Here is an 18,909-nt window from a genome sequence, read left to right as displayed (position 1 = left end):
GAATTGCTTTCTAATTATGATTTGCCTTTGCTGTAACCAACCATCCAGGAAGAATTGTTGTATACTAATCACTACTTTCTGTCCCATCAAATGTTTCAATGGGCTTGATTTTGCACTAATCAGCCCCTACCAACTAAAATGTGGGTGACAAGAGGGTTGGTTTTCCCAAGTGTTTCCAAGTTTCTTCAGGAAGAACGTTAACCTCAAATCCTCCGTCCACAATAGTGTTTGTTAGTTTACAACGCATTATTTCCATTTCTACAACAATAGGGTCCTCCCTACCCCCATTTTTAATAATGTACTACTATCTTTTTGTCCGTTTGCTTCCTCTTCTTCTCCTCCTCTACATTTCTCCTTATCATTCCCTCCTTGTGTCATAGGCACCTTCAATTGAGGTGAGGTTTCTAACAAATTTGCTATCCTCATAGGTACGGTAGCTTGTAATATTAGTTTCTGATATTGATTTTAGAGGATGTAAGTTTGGGGTACTCACCTATCCTTCTTTCATCATGGCCTCCTATATATTCATCCTTGCTGCCCTTAATTTCTTTTTCTCTGTATTTGCATCCGAGTAAGTGAGTTTCCTGGCATGGGTCCTTGTAATGGCTAGGATTTCCCTCCTTGGTTCTGAGATATCAAGCATGTTCACACTTTTTAGTCTGGGATAGTTGGCATCCTCATGATTTCTAGAGCCACACTATTTTCACATCTTCCCTCCACCTTGTCCTCTACTTTGGCAATCATGAGCAAAGTGGCTCCATTCATTACATCTTTTGCATTGCATCATGGGATGTCTCGTGCTATTGTAGTGGATGCGACTTCGACATGATTTAGAATTGCTATTGTTATTACTTCCTCATCGATTGTTACGATATCCTCCTGGTGATGCCTCCATGTTTGTGTTTCTTGGAGTGTTGAGGGGGTGTGGCTTGTTCACCTTATGTGAAGAATATGTGGACACTCCTTGCCTTCAGGTTATAAGGGCATTCCTTAATGAATGTCCTAATAACTAGTATATATCACAAGATGTCTTCTTTGGACAATCGGCTTTTTTGTGACCTTCCATTTGGTAGTCTGTGCACCAATGCTCCTTCACTTCTTTCGTGCTTTCCTTCTTAGCTGCTATCTCCATTATTCGCACCATGTCCCTCCTTAATGCTTGGATTGCTTTGGATTCTTCCCTACTCTCTCCTTTTGTACTCTCGTTGTCACTTCCATGCTTTCTCCCTTTTGATGTTCTATTTTCACTTTTGACGTCCATGACACGTGTATGCATCGACATAGGAGGATGGTGGTACCACTTTCATCTTCCATCGTAGGGATGGAGTCAGCTCTTCAATGAACCATCTTTTCTTCAATCCGTTTGCTGGTTTTATTTCTAATCTGTCTATTAATTCTTTCATTCTTTTGTTGTAGGCTTGTGCAGATTTATTCTTGGCCTCTCTGGTGTTATATATTTTTATAACTATATTATCACCATCCCTTAACAGTCTAAATTCTTCTTCAAAGGCCATTCAGAGGTCTTTCCATGTTGTTTTCTTGCTAGCCTCCAACATTGTATACCGGTCAATGGCAATCCCCCTTATGGTGGCTGGAATTACTTTTAACCATTCATCTTGATCGTTCTCACCACTTTCCTGCCATATAGTTATGGACATTTTATAGTGACGGGCTTGATCATCTGACCCATCACCTTTGAATTTAAGTATTTTTTTTTCTGCTATACTAACGATCTTAGTTCTCCAACTATTTCCTTGAGTGTTTGTTCCTGGAAAGGTTACTTCTTCTCCTCCTTGTGCTCCTTCTGTGTGACCAAAGCTTTCCTTGTGGTTTGAGTGGTATTCTCCCTGTGCTAGTGTTTCAGGGTCTCTCCACTCAACCCTTATTTCTAGTTCTTCCGAGTTTGGCAAGTTTGCTATTCCTCTTAAAGTGGATTCAATTAAGTTTTTTTCTATTTGGTTGGGTACCTTTGTTTGGCCAACAAGACCATTCAAGCAATGACGCCTTTCCTCTTGCTCCTTAGTACGTAAAGCCCATTGTAGAGCAACTTCCCCCTCAGTGTCTTCTTCCAGTAATCACCTTGGATCTTTGTTTGGGAGTGGGGGCATTAATTATTTTGCTACCTAGACATCCTATGTCTTGGATTATTCCCTTCCTAGTTTTCTTGTTGATTTCTCTCGGCTAATTGTTGGAGTACTTGTTTCCTTTGTTGTTCACGTTGTATTTTGGCCTGATCGTCCTTCAATTGTACTAGGTTCCTTGCTAGTACTCAAGGTATCTGTCCAAGGAGATCATCCACCATTGTTGAGATTGAGAGTTCGTCTTGTACTGTGCTCTCAGGACCTGCTCTCTCTTGGGCTTTGTTTTGCACGTATTGGTTGACCAAAACTTCCAATGCCTGCATTAGACTTGTGTTACTTGATCCTCTCTCGTTACTTCCTCCTCCTCTGCATCACTGTCTGTGACTAGTGCTTGTTGTAGGAATGGCCAACCCATTACTCCATTGCCTTTGTTGTCATGAGACCTCAAAGTTCAAAACTAGGCAACAATGAGAAAAATGTAGATGGATTTTACCAAAGATTACTAGAACATGTATTTAATCTATTAATGCTCAATACCAACTGTACCATATAACATAACCAATACTATATGAATGTGAAGGAAAATAGTTTCTTTATTTATTTCCAAAAATAGTTCATAAATCTTTCATGTTCAATAGTCCTTATAAATATCCTTCGTTGGTTAAGAAAACCAACCGACACATCCCTTCACTACCTAACTGTTTGAATCCCTTACTAACTATCCGTAATCAGAACTATATTATACTACAGTTTTAGTATGACACTACAGCTAGGCCGGCCTTCTAATGCAAGTAAGGCAATTCTCAACTGGATGGTTATAAATAGAGGACCATAATCACAATTCAAAACGAATAAACTGCAGCTCGGACTTGGACAAGTGCAAACTTAAGCAAATAGGGGCAAAACTCAAGACATTTGAAGGCACAATTCAGAATTGAGGGCGATTTGAAAATACATTAAAAGGTGAATTGAATCTAAATATTCATCAGACCCTAGAGCAACATCCTAATTTCTGCAAAAGTGTGATTTTGAATTGAAGATCAAAGGTAAGAAATGCGAATTTATTGCAGACCTGATTTTGAAAGTAATTGAAAGATTATTTTGTGTTTTGAATAAACAATGAATAACTACAACGATCTTACAAGCTCATATATACAAAAAGGATATATAGAAATTAGAAACTATTAGAAAATAGAAACTATCTACATACGATAGATAGAGCATTATTAGAAATATTCTAATACCCTCCCATGATGCTTAATCTATCAATAACACGAATGGCCTCCCTGAATTTTACAAATTTATCATAACCGAGAGACTTGGTGAAGATATCAGCAGACTGCTCTAAGGTGGGAACATACAACAACTGAATAGATTTGTCTTCAACCAGCTGACGAATGTAATGACAATGTGTTTCGACATGCTTGGTTCGTTCATGGAAGACCGGATTCTTTGCTAGTTTGAGTACTCCCTGATTATCACAGAATATAGGAGTCGGTCCTAATTGAGGAACATGCATATCTTCAAGCATTTGCCGAAGCCAAATTGCCTCACAAGCTGCCTTAACTGCTCCCTGATACTCTGCTTCTGTCGAAGACAAAGCCACCGCTCGTTGCTTCTTACTAGTCCATGTCATAGCAGCAATTCCTCAATTAAACACATATCCGGCGGTAGACTTACGATCATCAATAGAGCTGACCCAATCTGAATCTGTGTAGCCACATAGTGTAGAATCAGACTTCTGAGTGTATAGAAGACCATAATCAAGAGTACCACTCACATAGCGCAGGACACGCTTTGCAGCTGTCCAATGATCAATCTTGGGTGCTGTCATAAAGTGGGAGGCATAGCTTACAGAAAAACTAATGTTAGGTTTGGTGGTAGTAAGAAAAATAAGACTACCCACTAGTTGTCTAAACAAGGATTCATCTACAATAGGTGAATCAAACTGAGCGGATAATTTGAGCCCGGGTTCCATAGGAGTGAGATCAAGTTTGCAATCCTGCATTCTGAACCTGTCCAGAAGACTTCTAGCATACTTGGACTGAGAAAGAAAGATATTGTGTTCAGTTTGCCAAACCTCAATTCTGCGACAATAGTGCAAGAGTCCCAATTTGTCATATCAAAAGTGTTGCACAAATCCTGTTTGATTTCCGCAATCAAATGTGCTGAACTTCCAGTGATGATCAAATCATCCACATAAACAACGATAAACAAGACATCATCACCTACATGTTTGATAAATAGGTTTGAATCCGATGGACTCTTTTGAAAACCATGGTCGGTTAAATATTTATCAATTTTCATGTACCAAGCCCGAGGAGCTTGTTTCAAACCATAGAGAGCTTTGTTAAGTTTATAGACTTTGTGTTCCTGACTAGCGACCTTAAATCTAGAAGGTTGCATCATGTAGACCTCATCCTGTAAATCACCATTCAAAAAAGCACTCTTGACATCCATCTGATGAACTTTCCAACCGAACTAAGCTGCTAGAGCAAGAACAAGCCATATGGTACTCATTTTAGCTGTAGGAGCAAAAGTCTCCTCATAGTCAATACCTTTTCTTTGTGAGAACCCTCGAGCAACAAGACGAGCCTTATACTTGTCTAAGGTGCCATCAACTTTATATTTGACCTTGTATACCCATTTGCAGCTAACGGGCTTCTTCCCTGGAGGAAGATCAGAAAGAACCCAAGTTCAACTTTCATAGCCTGTTCCCATTCAGGAATACCTTTAGCCTCGGAATAAGTTTGGGGCTCATAAACACTATGAATGTTAGCCATAAGAACAAAATTAACTATTTGTTTGCGCTTTTTTCGAGAAACTCTACCTTTAATGAGTTCATCATCCCTTAGGTCACTAATAGTTTTAACCCACCGTTTGGGTCAGAGAGTAGAAGAGTTGACCTTTGGAGGAGTTGGAATAGGTTAAGGAGCAACAATGGGAGGAGTATCATTCTTAGGAGCCTCAACAGGATCAACATGAGGTGTCCCAGGACAGGTATTATCTGTATCATTCTGCCCATCAGATGGTGCTAAAGAAAGGGGAACACTGTGAGGTTGTTCCTCAGAACATTGCTCATAAGAGGACATAAACGGTCCTCGAGTTTCATCAAAAACAACATCATGACTAAAGATAAGATGATCTATGTCGATATTTATCAATTTGTAGGCCTTATGGTCGTCACTATACCCTGTCATCATGAGTCTCTGAGTCTTCGAATCTAATTTGGAACATTTAGCATCAGGAATCTAGACATAGGCAAGAGAACCAAAAATCTTCAGGTAGCTGATCTTGTGCTTACGACCAGACCACAATTGTTCGGGAGTTTTGTTCTTGACAGCCTGAGTAGGGGAATGATTCAGAAGGTAAACAACAATAAACACTACTTTTGTGTTGTAACATAGAACGGGCCATCTCAACAATCGTATGATTGCGACGCTCAACAACACTATTTTACTGAGGAGTGTAAGGTGTGGTGAATTGGCGCTTGATGCCATGTTCAAGACAAAAACCAGAGAATGCATGCGAATAAAATTCTCCCCCCATTATCTGTTCTAAGAGAAACGATATTGCAGCCAGACTTGTTTTCAACCAACAACTTAAAATTCTGAAATGTACTAAGTGCATTTGATTTTTGTTTAAGAAAGTACACCCACATTTTTCTACTAAAATCATCAACAATAAGCAAAAAATATTTGCAACTAGTAACTGAAGATGTATTCATAGGACCACAAATATTAGCATGAAGTAATTGAAGTACCTGAGATGCATGCCAAGAATCTCCATCTTTGAAGGGAGTCCAATGTTGTTTGCCAACTTGACAGGCATCACATACTCCAAGATGTTGCGCCTGAATCGGAGGTAGTCCAGAAACAAGTTCCTCCCAGGATAGTTGACAGAGATACTGGATGTTGAGATGTCCATATCTCTGATGCCACAAAGTGCTAAGAGATAAATCACGAGCTGCCATAGCTATTTCAGGAGAATCACTAGTGCCCGTAAGCTGATATAGGCCATGATCCTCTAGACCAGTAGCAACAGTAAGACGAGTCTCTCGATTAATAATGAAGCATTTGTGGGCACTGAACACCACATCCAATAGAGGAGAATTATTCATGATCTAACTCACAGAGAGAAGATTGAGTGCCATACTAGGAACGTACCAGACATTGAGAAAGATGAGTTGACACCCACCAGACTGTATCTAAACATTTCCTCTGCCAATAATTTTGAACTCCTCTCCTCTGCCAAACACAACTGAATTGCTGTATGGATATAAATCTGTAAACCAGTCATGCCAATGAGGAAAATGACGTGAAGCACTAGAGTCAATATACCAAGCAGAGGATTGTGCTGAATCAGAAGGGCTTTTGGCCATAAAAGCATAGAACACAGACTCCTTTATCTCTGAATGTTCAACAACATTGGCCTCTTGATTGGTTTGTTGATTAGACCCTCCCATCTTCTTCTATTCGAAAGCGAGTTGCTGACGACAATCTTTCTTCATGTGGCCGTACTTACAGCTGTAATGACACTGAACACTCTTCTGCTGAAAATTGCCTGAGGATTGATGGGGACTACCTTGTGGAGATGACTGAGATGGCTGAAACTTAGTTGCAAAGGCTTGTTCTGACGAGGGTGAGGAAGCATGGCTGCCAAACTGCTGCCTCTAGCGATCCTGCTGTAGGAGTTTGGTGCATAACTCTGAGAATTTTAGATCAACATTAGTTGATTTAATGTTGAGAGTCTTTATGAAATGCTCATAAGATGTTGGCAAGCCCTTTAGGGTAATAACTAACATATCTTCTTCCTCCATTGTCCGACCGATGGCTTCAAGCTGATCACGAATGTCCTTAATCTTCGTGAGATGTTCTTGTAAGGACATACGTTCACCATCATAATGGAAAACAATTGATTCTTCAGAAAGAATGCTCGACTCTTGTCGGATGTTTCATGCAGCTCCTTTAAATATTTCCAGATGTCTACAGCCTACTTGCCAGAGGGGATCTGAGGTCGTTGATCATCTGTGACAGAGAGCTTGAGAAGCATAACAGCATTGCGATTCTGATCATCATACTTATCTAGATCTGTTGTAATGGAGGTTCCACCAGGTGTGCTAGTGGGGGCAGGACGAGTTTTTGTACCTAGAACAAGTGCATCCAAACGACGATACTTGAAGATGGTTAACATGTGTTGCTTCCAGTGGTTGTAATTGCTGCCATTAAACTGTTGACTATATCCTAGCATCAGGTTGGTCAAGGATGCCATTTGCATGAAGTTCGAGGCAATGTTTAGGCTGACCCAGAAAAAAATGACAAGTACCCAAAAGAGTAGACGGAAAACCCAGAAGGAATCTATAGTCACAATGCAAATTCACCAGCCCGAAAATTGAGGCATGGAAAATGAGGTACCCATAAAATTCTGACAAAGACTCGGATGAGGTCTCAAAAAACCCACCACATATATTAAATAAAAAAATTTTTGGGCCCTGAAAATTAGGGTTTCGAGCAAAAAAAAAGTTGGCAGCTTGGAAGGTCGAAGTTGTAGAAAAAATGGTGGATTTGATGCTGCAAACTCTTGGACGCTGTAGATGAGGTCGTGTTTGGTGTCTGAAAACGCGACTAGACCAAGAAATGGTGGTTATAGCAGTCGCTAAACTGTTCGAAAATAGCAGTAAAAAAAACGTAGAGCCATCTGTGATTGAGCCGGAATTTGCGATTTGTCAAGGGATTTGCTACGGATCTCCAAAGGAAAATGTGAGTTTCAGATGCAAAGGAATCATGATCTTCAGATGTGATTTTGTAGACACGATTTCTCAACCCGCGATTTGCAAATAGATCACGTAGTGGAAAATAATGGCCGTTTTGTTTTCTCCAAATCGCGATTTGCACAGAGGTTTCAAACTCGAGTTTTGACTGATCTGAATTTCTCTAGGCAGAAAACCCTAGGCGGGTTTTAAAGAAATTAATTGAAAATTTTTGAAAAAATTTAAACAAATAATTTCAAGAAGAAATTATAAATTTTTCCAAAAAATTATTAGTATTAGCTCTGATACCATAAAATAATTGAAAGATTACTTTGTGTATTGAATAAACAATGAATAATTACAACGAACTTACAAGCTCATATATACAAAAAGGATATACAGAAATTAGAAACTATCGGAAAATAGAAATTATCTACATACGATAGATAGAGCATTATTAGAAATATTCTAATAATTTTAATCGGAGTTTATTCAACAAAGGAGTAAATTTTGCACTTGGAAGGCAAAGTGTAATTAGATTTGTAGGTGGCCAAAATCAGACTTGTTCTGAGTCTGATCATTGCAAGAAGAAAGAAAAATGTGAGGATGTGAAGGGCTTCAGTGTTAAAAGTTGAAACCTATAAACTATTATCACATTGTGAAAGAGTTTCAAAATGGTCTTATGTCTCGATTCCTAAACAGATTCTTTCTAACTGTTAATTTAGCAGTAGATGCAATGTGATAAGGGTTAAGTACAGTGAATTCAATCTAGCAAGTGTCTATTCATAGTAGTAACATCAAATTTCTTTGCAGGAATAGATGTCAGGTTCAAGGACTAGAGGGATTTCAAGGAAAGCCCAACAAGCACAAATGAATTAAAATTTCAAAGGGATGCTTCATGAATCCAAGATCATCTCGAAATGGAGAAAGATTGAAGACACCAAGCATTGATACGTTGATAGGAATGCATTCGGGGAGTGGGTGCTTGGAAATCATTAATCTAAGTAAGAAAAGAGGATGATGTTGAAATGAATGAGTTCAGGGAGCTGATGGATAGAAACCTCTGAATTGATGTGCCACTAAATGCATTTCAATATGAACCGAAGGTCAGGCCCCTTTAGTTGGAATGGTTATCTCCAACAACCAGGTGTTATTTTAACTGTCACGTTCCCTTTAATTACACCACATGGATAACAATCAACTTACTCTTGGTAACCACTGTGTATATTTGTCTAGACCAATTAGTGCATTTCCTCTTGGATAGTGATTATGCAAGATATATATATATATATATATATATATAGATTGAATCTATTTGTTTTTTTATGATATAGTGATTACTGCCACCTTAGGCAGTGATAATCTTGTTAAATTCTTTATGATCGATCTTGCATATTCGTCTCAGTCAGCGATTCTGCTAAATCTCTTGGGTGGCAGTGATGTATCTTTTTTGTTGGATGATAATATTCTGTTGCTCATTTAGTATCTGAAACTGGGGATATTACAGAGGAAATTTCTGTTTGCTTTAATGAGGGTTGGGGTCACATAGCTAAAATTGATTGCCATTGTGTGTGAAAAAGTTCGATAAGCAATACATTTAGAACAAATGGAAAATGAATAAATATTTATAGAACTGTAAATTGTATGATAATTATAAACATATTTGATAGATTAATAGAAGAATGAAAACAAAACAACAGAATTTTTTTGTTTAAAAAATGCAAAAAGAAAAATTAGCTTTAAAAAAACCGATTGTTTGCAATTTTTTCTCTTCACAATCTCCTATGCAATGAATGGTCTCTTGCATAAATTTAGAAATAACAAATTAACCATTTTGGAATATTCACTGACCAGTCTTCAAAACTATCATGCAATGGCAGGCAAGAATGAAAGCTCAGCAAGAATTAATGATATTTGTGTTTTGCATTTACAGAAGGGAAATTACTTTGCTTTTGTCTTCCGAATGCCATTGAATGCATGTAGGCATATAAGTTGAAGTCGAAGACACAATAGAATTAAAAACATAGATATACTCTATAAAATGGGTGGATTCATCACCATAGTAGAGAAAAACAATAAAACTCATGATGGGTTTGCTTGAGTTTGTCTAAGGCAAATACAAGAACCTTGCTCTTATCCCTTGTTGAACTTAAAATGTATTTTGACATGCCTAATTTTGAAGCCAATTTTATCCGTTGTTGAACTTAAAATTTATTTTGACATGCCTAGTTTTGACGCCAATCGGGAGGTCACGGAGGTTGAACAAGTAAATATTTGTTATAGCTATTCCATGTTCTAGTTAGTTTAGGAAAATGCTGTTCAACTCTTCAAAGGCATTAGATCAACAACCGTTCTTTTATGAATTAATACAAAAGTAATTTCTCACCCATTCTTATTTGATTGTTAGTTGTGCTATTTTTAAGTAGGGTTGTTTTAATTTGTTTGATTAACAATTTAGAAGAATACACAAAATTGAAATTACATTGATGACACATTGCTGTTTGTAGCTTGGATCAGGAACTGCATTGCCCGGAATAGTTGCAGCAAAATTAGGTGCTAATGTCACATTAACTGATGACTTAAATAAACCTCAGGTATACCAATTTGTGCTTACAATAAGCTTGAGATTCAGTTGTGTAGGTCAACTGATGAATCAATTTTGTTTTGTGCTGAGATGATCAATGTTTGTTTCTCAAAGATCCCCATCCAAATCTGATCCAATTTTTCTGATTTGTTTTGTTGCTGATTGGAGACATTCTTGAATTGTTTGCAATGAGTTTTAGTTTACGTTTCAATGCCGATGATAGTTTGAACTTTTCCAGGCAAAGTATGTGAATAAAAATGCTGTTTGAACTTAAAACACAAGAGTATACATGAATCATATGAAAGATCAAAATCCTGAATTATTATGAACAGCAGTGCACTTGTTCAAAATGAGAGAACTAACACGTCGCAATAAGAATGGGCGTACTCGGAATTCAATGCTCACTCCAAGAAGGGTTTCTTTATTGCTAACATCACACTAATGTTGGCGTCTAGTTGACTGGGTGGAACCAATATTTTTTATTTGTAATGCTAATAATTAGTACAAAACAAAATACGAAGGAATCTCTGAACGTAGCACTACACTTGGCCTCCAGGTAATATTATCCTGTCAACTGAAAAATCCTCAATGTGTATCAAACTGGCCCATCATAACTCCTTTCTATCTGAATGAATCTCATAAATAATCTTTTGTTATCTCCAATCAAGAAGTCACTGCACAAAATCCAATGCCTAAACCAAGGTGTAGGGCTGTAGGAGAATAGAAAAGACTCTAGGAAAGGGTACAACTGGTACGGTTGGTAGAGAATGTATGGCTGGTAGATTTGATTCTAGCCTTCTCAGATCTGCCCAAAAAACGCCCTCTAACTGCTGCAAACTGAATCAGTAATTGAAACTGCTGTCAATCTGTCCAATTGTGAATCCTGGATGAATTCACTGCTCAAGGAAAGTTGTGGTTTCAACCAACCTTCTGATCTTCAACTAGGTTTCATTCCTAGAAGCTTCAATCTGCTGCTCAAACTCAATTCTCAGATGTAAAAATGAATGCTTGGATACTGAAATGAAGCCACTCAATTTCTTTTTATTGGCCTCAAAACCCTAGCTGTCAACTTTAGGGTTTTTAGTCACATTTCAATAAAGTTTATTTAAAAATATTTCTCTCCCAGAGAGTTTGATCTCTTTGAGAGTCTTATTCATCATCAAAACAACTTTATCCAATCTAGGAATGCGTATTAAGGGGGGTCCTATAATATTTTATTATTTTGTTGAAGTTATTGCCTTATCTACAATGCAACACGAGTACTAGAGGATGCTGGGACAGGTTTCCAGGATGGGGAAAAAAGAGCTTCAACTTGGGAACATGGGGTGGAGGTGTTGTAACATACTATACTATAGTACTTGAAATGCTAGTTAGGAAATGATATGTCATAGTATAAGATCTAATTAATTATAATACCAAATACCTGAACATAGCAAAACTGCAACATGAAAATAAAAATTATGATAAAGATGATTGCAACAAGTAGCATGATATCAAACATGTATAAAATCATGTACATACTTTCATAAACATGCATATATAGTGTGCGTAATATTGACCTTTACGGTAGCTAGTAAACCCCCTTTCTATTACAAGTGCTGCAGCTGCAACTTTTGCTTGTAGAAAGCTCAACGATGAGATGGTGGTGCAAAGGTGGTGGTCCCCAACCTGAGTTTGGGGGGCAATTCCTCGTGTTATATTGTTTATTTATTCTTAATAAAATATTAAAGTCATAACTTCAATATTTCCAATTTATTCATAGATGCATCGCCTATACTAAACTGAAAATTGTTGATGCCCATGTTATCCTGGTAATATCTAAATACAACAGACAAATTGACAAACCCCTCCTAAAGTATAGGGCTACTCCTTAAAAAATAGGGACTGCAATCAAAGCCTCTAGAATGGTCCCTGAGGTCTCAACTTCCAGTCAATCCCTAAAAAATAGGAGAATGTTTCAAACTATCCAAAATTTCTATAAAACTCCCTACTAAGCTCCACAACTCTTGGTTAGGTCCTTTAACCATAATGCTGACTATAGGCCAACCTCTAATGTAGTCTGAACTACCTAAGGAAGGGACATTATAGTTTCAATATTGTAAGGATTCTGCAAATTCTGTACCATTTGAATCAGACTTTTATTTCAGTCCCTGATTGCTGAGAATGGTCTTCTAGTAATCTGAATATTGAGGAAGTTGACACTATATTTCTGATCAGAAAATTATATACTTCTGCAATAGATCAGTAGGATGATATTGCTTGAAGAAACAGACCTAATTGTGTTGTGTGTGTTGGAACACTGAACTTCTCTAATGCCGATGCAAGAAGGAATAATCAACCTTTGATTAAATGGGAGTATCTCTGCAATGTAATCGCTGGATATTGATGCTTACAGGAGCAGACTAAATTGTAACCGTGTGTCCTCAAAACTAAACTAGTAACCTCCTTAAATATCAATACTAAAGGGTATGTCCCTCAAAGGGACATGTCCCTTCCTAAGTTAACAATTATAACCCATCTAGAAATTGGTGATTAGTAAGGAAAGTCATAACATTTGCTAACTAACACAATGTGTTAGATTAGTTAATTATTACCAAACAAGTCCTAAGAAGCCGCCGGCTTTCTAGAAGAGTATATAATTCAAAGCAACACTTATGATATTTAAGGTAAGATGGTCTAGTGTGGTTTGCACTTTCAGAACTGTATATTATCGGGTTAAATACTTAACACTCCCTCTTAACCTGATAATCATATAGAGAGATCATATCTAGCAACATCAATATAGATGAATAAACAAGAATTAATACTCTATTATCTATCTGAATCTTCTTAGTATGTGTTATCATAGAACACATGATACAATGTCATATTACTAAACTTGTGATATGACAAATCACTGCTACTAGTGATAATATACAGGATAAATCTGAATAGTAATTTAATTTTTTCATTTATCCAAGTTGTGACTCATAGAAACTGGTATTTGTATATCACAACAAGATTCTGAGTTTAAGATCTACCAGAATACAGGATAAACCCAGAGAATACTAAAATTCTTCCTTTATCCAAATTGTGACTCATAGACATAGCAATGTCAACATCACAATATGATCTAAAACTCATCTAGATCTTACAGTAGAACTCTATTGTTTAGCACATTATCTAAGAGATCGTCATCTCTCATAATGTCTTTTATACAATTGTTCATTATCTCAGAGATCGTCACCTCTTAAATAATGAAGACAAATGGTGGATCCCATAGCAGTCAATAGTTTAACAAAAATAAAATTATTTTATTAATAATTTAAGGAGTACAAATGGATTACAACTCAACCATACCAAGTCTCCTCCTGAAGTGTTCTATCTTCACTCCAGATAGAGGTTTGGTGAGTATGTCTGCTATTTGATCTGCACTGCAAATGTATTATAATTTTATAGAATTCCTGTCTACTATATCTCTTACATAATGGTAAGGAATTTCAATATGCTTGGACCTGTCATGAAAAACTGGATTCACTGAAAGCTTGATGGAACTCTGATCATCACAATGAATAATCATAGGATTCATGGCTTGCCCAAATAATCCTACAATTAACTTCTTTAGCCAGACTGCTTCTCGAGAGGCCATCGCTGTTGCAATGTATTCGGTTTCTGTAGAGCTCTGAGCTACTGAAGATTGCTTTTTGCATATCCAAGATATCATCACTAATCTTAAAATGAAACAGCATCCTGAAGTACTTTTTCTGTCTTTAACATTTCCACCCCAATCTGAATCCGTGAATCCATGTAAGTCTAAGCCAACTTTCTCTTATTTGAGTCCAAAATTAAGAGTGCCTATTAAATATCTCATAATGTGTTTAACTGCAACTAGGTGAATCTCCTTTGGTTTACACATAAACTGACTTAGGGCATTAACTGCATCGCAAATATCCACTCTTGTATTTACTAAGTACATAAGGGACCCAATCATATGTCTGTAGAGAGTAGAATCTATGGAAGGTGATTCTGCTGTTGCTTCCTGAAGTTTATGTAGATTAGTCTCCATTGGAGAAGACATAGGTTTGCAATTCCACATTCCAAATCTCTTCAAAATGTTTGATGTATACTTCCCTTGATTAAGTATGATATTGTTAGAATTTTGTCATACTTCCAATCCTAGGAAGTTACGAAGGAGTCCCAAATCTTTCATCTCGAATTCTCTAGTTAGATCTTTCTTGCGCCGATCTATGAGATGATCATTACTTGTTATTAGTAAATCATCAACATATTGTATTAGAATTACCATATCATCTTTATCTCTTTTATAATATAAATTGGGATCGACTTCATTCTTGGAGATTCCTAAGCCGGTGAGATACTTATCAATTCTTTCATACTAGGCCCTGGGAGCCTGTTTAAGCCCATAGAGAGCTTTCTTGATCTTGCAAACAAAAGCGTTAGGATCATGAGTTTCAAATCCTTCAGGTTGCTCTAGATATACTTCTGTAATCTTTCCATTTAGGATTGTTGTTTTTACATCCATCTAATGTACTTTCCATCCTTTCGATGTTGCAATTGCTAAGACTGCTCTTACGGAGGTATATCTGGCAACATGAGCAAAGGTTTCTTCATAATCAATCGCTTCCTTCTTAGAAAATCCTCTAGCTACAAATCTAGCTTTATACTTTTCAATGCTACCGTCAACAACATGCTTTATTTTAAATATCCACTTGGAAGAAACAACAGATTTTCCTTTAGGTCTTGGAACAATTCCCCAAGCATTATTTTTCATAATAGATTGGTATTCTTCTGTCGTAGCTTCTTTCCAGGCTGTATGTTTAATAGCATCAGAAGGATTGGTTGGTTCTGATTTGGATAAATCACTCATGTTTGCTGTATAATTAGAGAATATTTTAGGTCTTTTACTTTCTTTGACTATTTTGGAAGGTGCAATAAAGTTTTGAGTTGCCTCGACTGTTTTAATGGGCCAAAGTGGTCTTTTCTTTGAATTTTGATTTTCTTCAAGATTCATATTTTGAATTTTATTTTAAATTTCTTCTAAATTCTCCCTCTAGGACCCAAATTCACTATTTCTTTTAGAACTAGATAAAGGAGAAGGTTGTTTAGAACTTAGGGCTCTTTTGAATGCAAGATCTTCTTCAAAGATTACATCCCTACTAAGTTCAATACTTTTCTATCGAGGTATGAAAATCCTATATGCCTTAGATGTTTCACTATACCATACAAAAATACCTTTCTTCCCAGAGGTTTCTAACTTGGTTCTCTTTTCTTTTGGAACATGGATATATATAGGGCATCCAAAAATCCTAAGATGACTTGTATTAGGTTTGACTTTAGTAAATACTCCTTTAAGAGTTTTATCTCTAAGGTAAGAATGCGGGCTTCTGTTTTGAACATATACAACAGTACAAGAGGCTTCTGCCCAAAGATAATATTCCATATTTTGATAAAAAATCATGGCTTTAGCAGCTTCTATAATTGTCTTATTCTTTCTTTTTGCTACCGTGTTTTGTTCTGGATTATAAGGAACAATGTACTCACTCTTAATCTCTGATTCTTTACAAAACCTTTTAAACAAGTTTGAGGTATATTCTCCTCTGTTATCAATTTTTAGTTAATGTTTTGAATTCTTTAAATCTCTGTAGGATTTCTTTTGATTCTTTGCATTTAAAAAAGTAAATCCATGTTTTCCTAGAGAAGTCATCTATGAACAAGATATAATATCGGAATCCTCTAAGAGAAAGAATAGACCTAGGTCCACATAAATCTGAATGAATTAATTGTAGTACATTATTTGTTTTTCTAGTACTATCATGAAAGGGACTTTTGGTGTTCTTACTCAGAGCACACTTTTTGCAAATACTTGAGTGGTCTTTATTTAGTTTAGGTAATTCAGTAACCATCTTCTCCATAGTTGATAAAGTTTTAAAATTTAGATTCCCTAATCTTTTGTGCCATATTTCATTTATGTCTGCAGCTTCATGAACTAAGGCTTGAATAGATCGACTAGATTCTGTATTCAATTCATACAAATATCCTTTTCTTTGACCAATTAACTTCACTTTCTTGATTGAGGAGTTCTTTGCCCAAGTTAATACTTTGGCATCCACGAATGCAACATTATGTCCATCATCTTCAAGTGCTGTAATTGAGATTAGATTTCTTTTAATTCTTGGTACGTAGAGTACACCTTTGAGAAGAAGAGTATTTCCTGATTTTAGTTTCAAGGTGCAATTTCCAATTCCTTCAATGGAGTGTGCTAAATTATCACCAATGGTAACTTCACCGTTGACCTTCTCTGATAAAGAGTCTAGTGTTTCTTTGTATCCCGTTATATGTCTAGAAGACCCACTATCAATTACCCATGCTTTATTTGAAGTTTCATTTGATAGTGAGGATTATAAAACACGGTTCTCAGGATCATAGGTATCTTCTTTCCTAATAACATTTGTACAGTTTCCTTGTTGTTTGGAATTTTCAGGACAAGTAGATTTGTAGTGTCCAAATTTCTCACATTTGAAACACTTTATTTTAGATAGATCTTTCTTGGGTGTCCCTTTTTTTGACTTCCTTTTTTTCTTTGAAATGCTTCTTCTTGCCCTTATAGGAGTTTGGATTAAGAACATGAAGTTCTTTATCTTTTGTTTTCGGTTTCCCTCCTTTCTTTAAGTTTCTGGATTCCTCTTGAAGACAATCATCCCTAGCTAAGAGGGAGTGCTAATGTTGTAGCTTCAGTCAGACTTAATTGACTTAATTGACTTAGAGATAATCCTTCTATGGTTATTGGTTAATCATCAATTAGACAAAATCTCATATATCTACTTATATATATATATATTATATATAGAGAGATATGTTAATATATTAATGTTAATATTGTCTAAATGATTATTAACTTATAAATTACTATAGAGTCATGTCTCTCTACACATTTATATACATTCAAATCTGCATTTGGAACGCAAAGAAATAATGGCAGTGTTATTACATTTGCAGCGATCCTATACCTTAATAGATATGACCATTGAAAGTCCACGCATCTCTGTGGGACTGGTCACGGTTTGAATGTAAATTGAGTTGCAAAAGATTGAATGGATGGACTAGGTCCCAATCCAAGTGTGGATTTGATGCATTTGAGTATTACAACATTGTTCCAAGCATTGGCTTGTTGAGACCAATCTAATTCAAGGGGGTTGCTTGGTAAAAGTAACTTAATTCATCAATTAGGTATGTCTGGTATGTATAACATTTGGACCTTTAATGATGGGGTCATAAACCTGAATTGGGATATGTCATATAAGATTGAAGAGTGTATCCAAAACTGTAACTGGTTTAGTGACTTGTTTGGAAGGATCAAAAGTTGTAAGCCAAAAATGTCTAAAGTAGGGCCATGTCATGACCTGAAAATGACATACAAATAAATCTATATAATGCATGTTAAAAGTTCTAGAGACCTTATCCATGCTAATAAATATATAAGATATATTGTTGTTATAAATAAAATCATCATATATATATATATATATATATGATTGAAATATTAAACAATACATAACAATGAAAATAGAAATAGAGAGATAATAGCATAATATTATAAATAATAGTAAACATAGATTAATATTAGCAAATCTATTTTTAAACTAAGTTACCGATTCTGGTTCTAATGCTAATGTGGGTGCGGGGTGCTGATGTGTGGATTTTTTTTTTTTTTGGGATTTTAGATGCGTTTGGGTGCGTCCGTACATAAGTATATATATATATATATATAAAAAAAAAAAAAAAAAAAAAAATAATATTAATACATATATATTTATGGAAAGTTGTCAACTATAATTTATGACAATGTATGCAAAGAAATACAAAAAATATCAAATATACAATAATACAAAAATAAACCATTCATTGAATCATTATAATTTATCATAATCAAATTGAAATACGTTATAAATTATAATAATAATCAAAACATCAAGATTCCAATGCAGTTTGAATTACAAAATCAAAACATAGTTCATGGTTCAAAACTTCAATGTTGATCAATCAAGAGTCAATGCTCAAGATTCAGAAATCACATTCAGTGATTTAGAATCATAAGGATTCTCAAAAAAATCCACATTCTCATCATCTCTTCCTGCTGCAACACTTGCAAATTCATTTGAACCATGCATGGTTCCAATTGTGCTAGATGCACATGCTATGATGTTATCAACATCATCATCCGTCATCACAGTAAGATCTTGAAGTGTTGCATCCAAGTCTGCACATTCAGGGGCTACATCCCAAAGCTTGGTTGACCCTTTCTTGTATCCATCCTACTTACGTGACAAAAGATGCAAGTTGCTATGTATATAAACCAAGTCCTCAGCTTTCTTTGAGCCCAACTGGTTGCACTTCACTAAATGGATATAGGAGTACGTTCTCCAATTCCGTTCAGCAGCAGAAGAACTTGCAACTTGAATAGTGTTCATAAAATTAAAAAAACAAATTAGAGAATG

The 18,909-nt window shown here is 36.0% G+C and overlaps 1 protein-coding gene across 6 annotated transcripts in view; it reads left to right on the top strand.

Annotated features, from left to right (window-relative positions):
* The window catches only part of LOC149553586 (Putative methyltransferase family protein), a 94,092-nt gene that overhangs the window by 29,863 nt on the left and 45,320 nt on the right, over nucleotides 1-18,909 (top strand). For 5 of the 6 annotated variants that reach the window (XM_089788990.1, XM_089788994.1, XM_089788988.1 and 2 more), the window contains one exon: nucleotides 10,338-10,424. The exons of the other annotated variant lie outside the window; for it this stretch is intronic. In XM_089788990.1, the coding sequence (XP_089645116.1) occupies nucleotides 10,338-10,424 (87 nt within the window). The remainder of the gene's footprint in view (nucleotides 1-10,337; nucleotides 10,425-18,909) is intronic. 6 annotated transcript variants of the gene reach the window in all.

The sequence above is a fragment of the Cupressus sempervirens genome, chromosome 6 (genome assembly GCF_028749045.1).
Source record: "Cupressus sempervirens isolate cs-2001-9-10 chromosome 6, ASM2874904v1, whole genome shotgun sequence".
NCBI lineage: Eukaryota > Viridiplantae > Streptophyta > Pinopsida > Cupressales > Cupressaceae > Cupressus > Cupressus sempervirens.
Note: the sequence above shows the minus strand (reverse complement) of the source record. Positions and strands in the feature narration are given on the sequence as shown.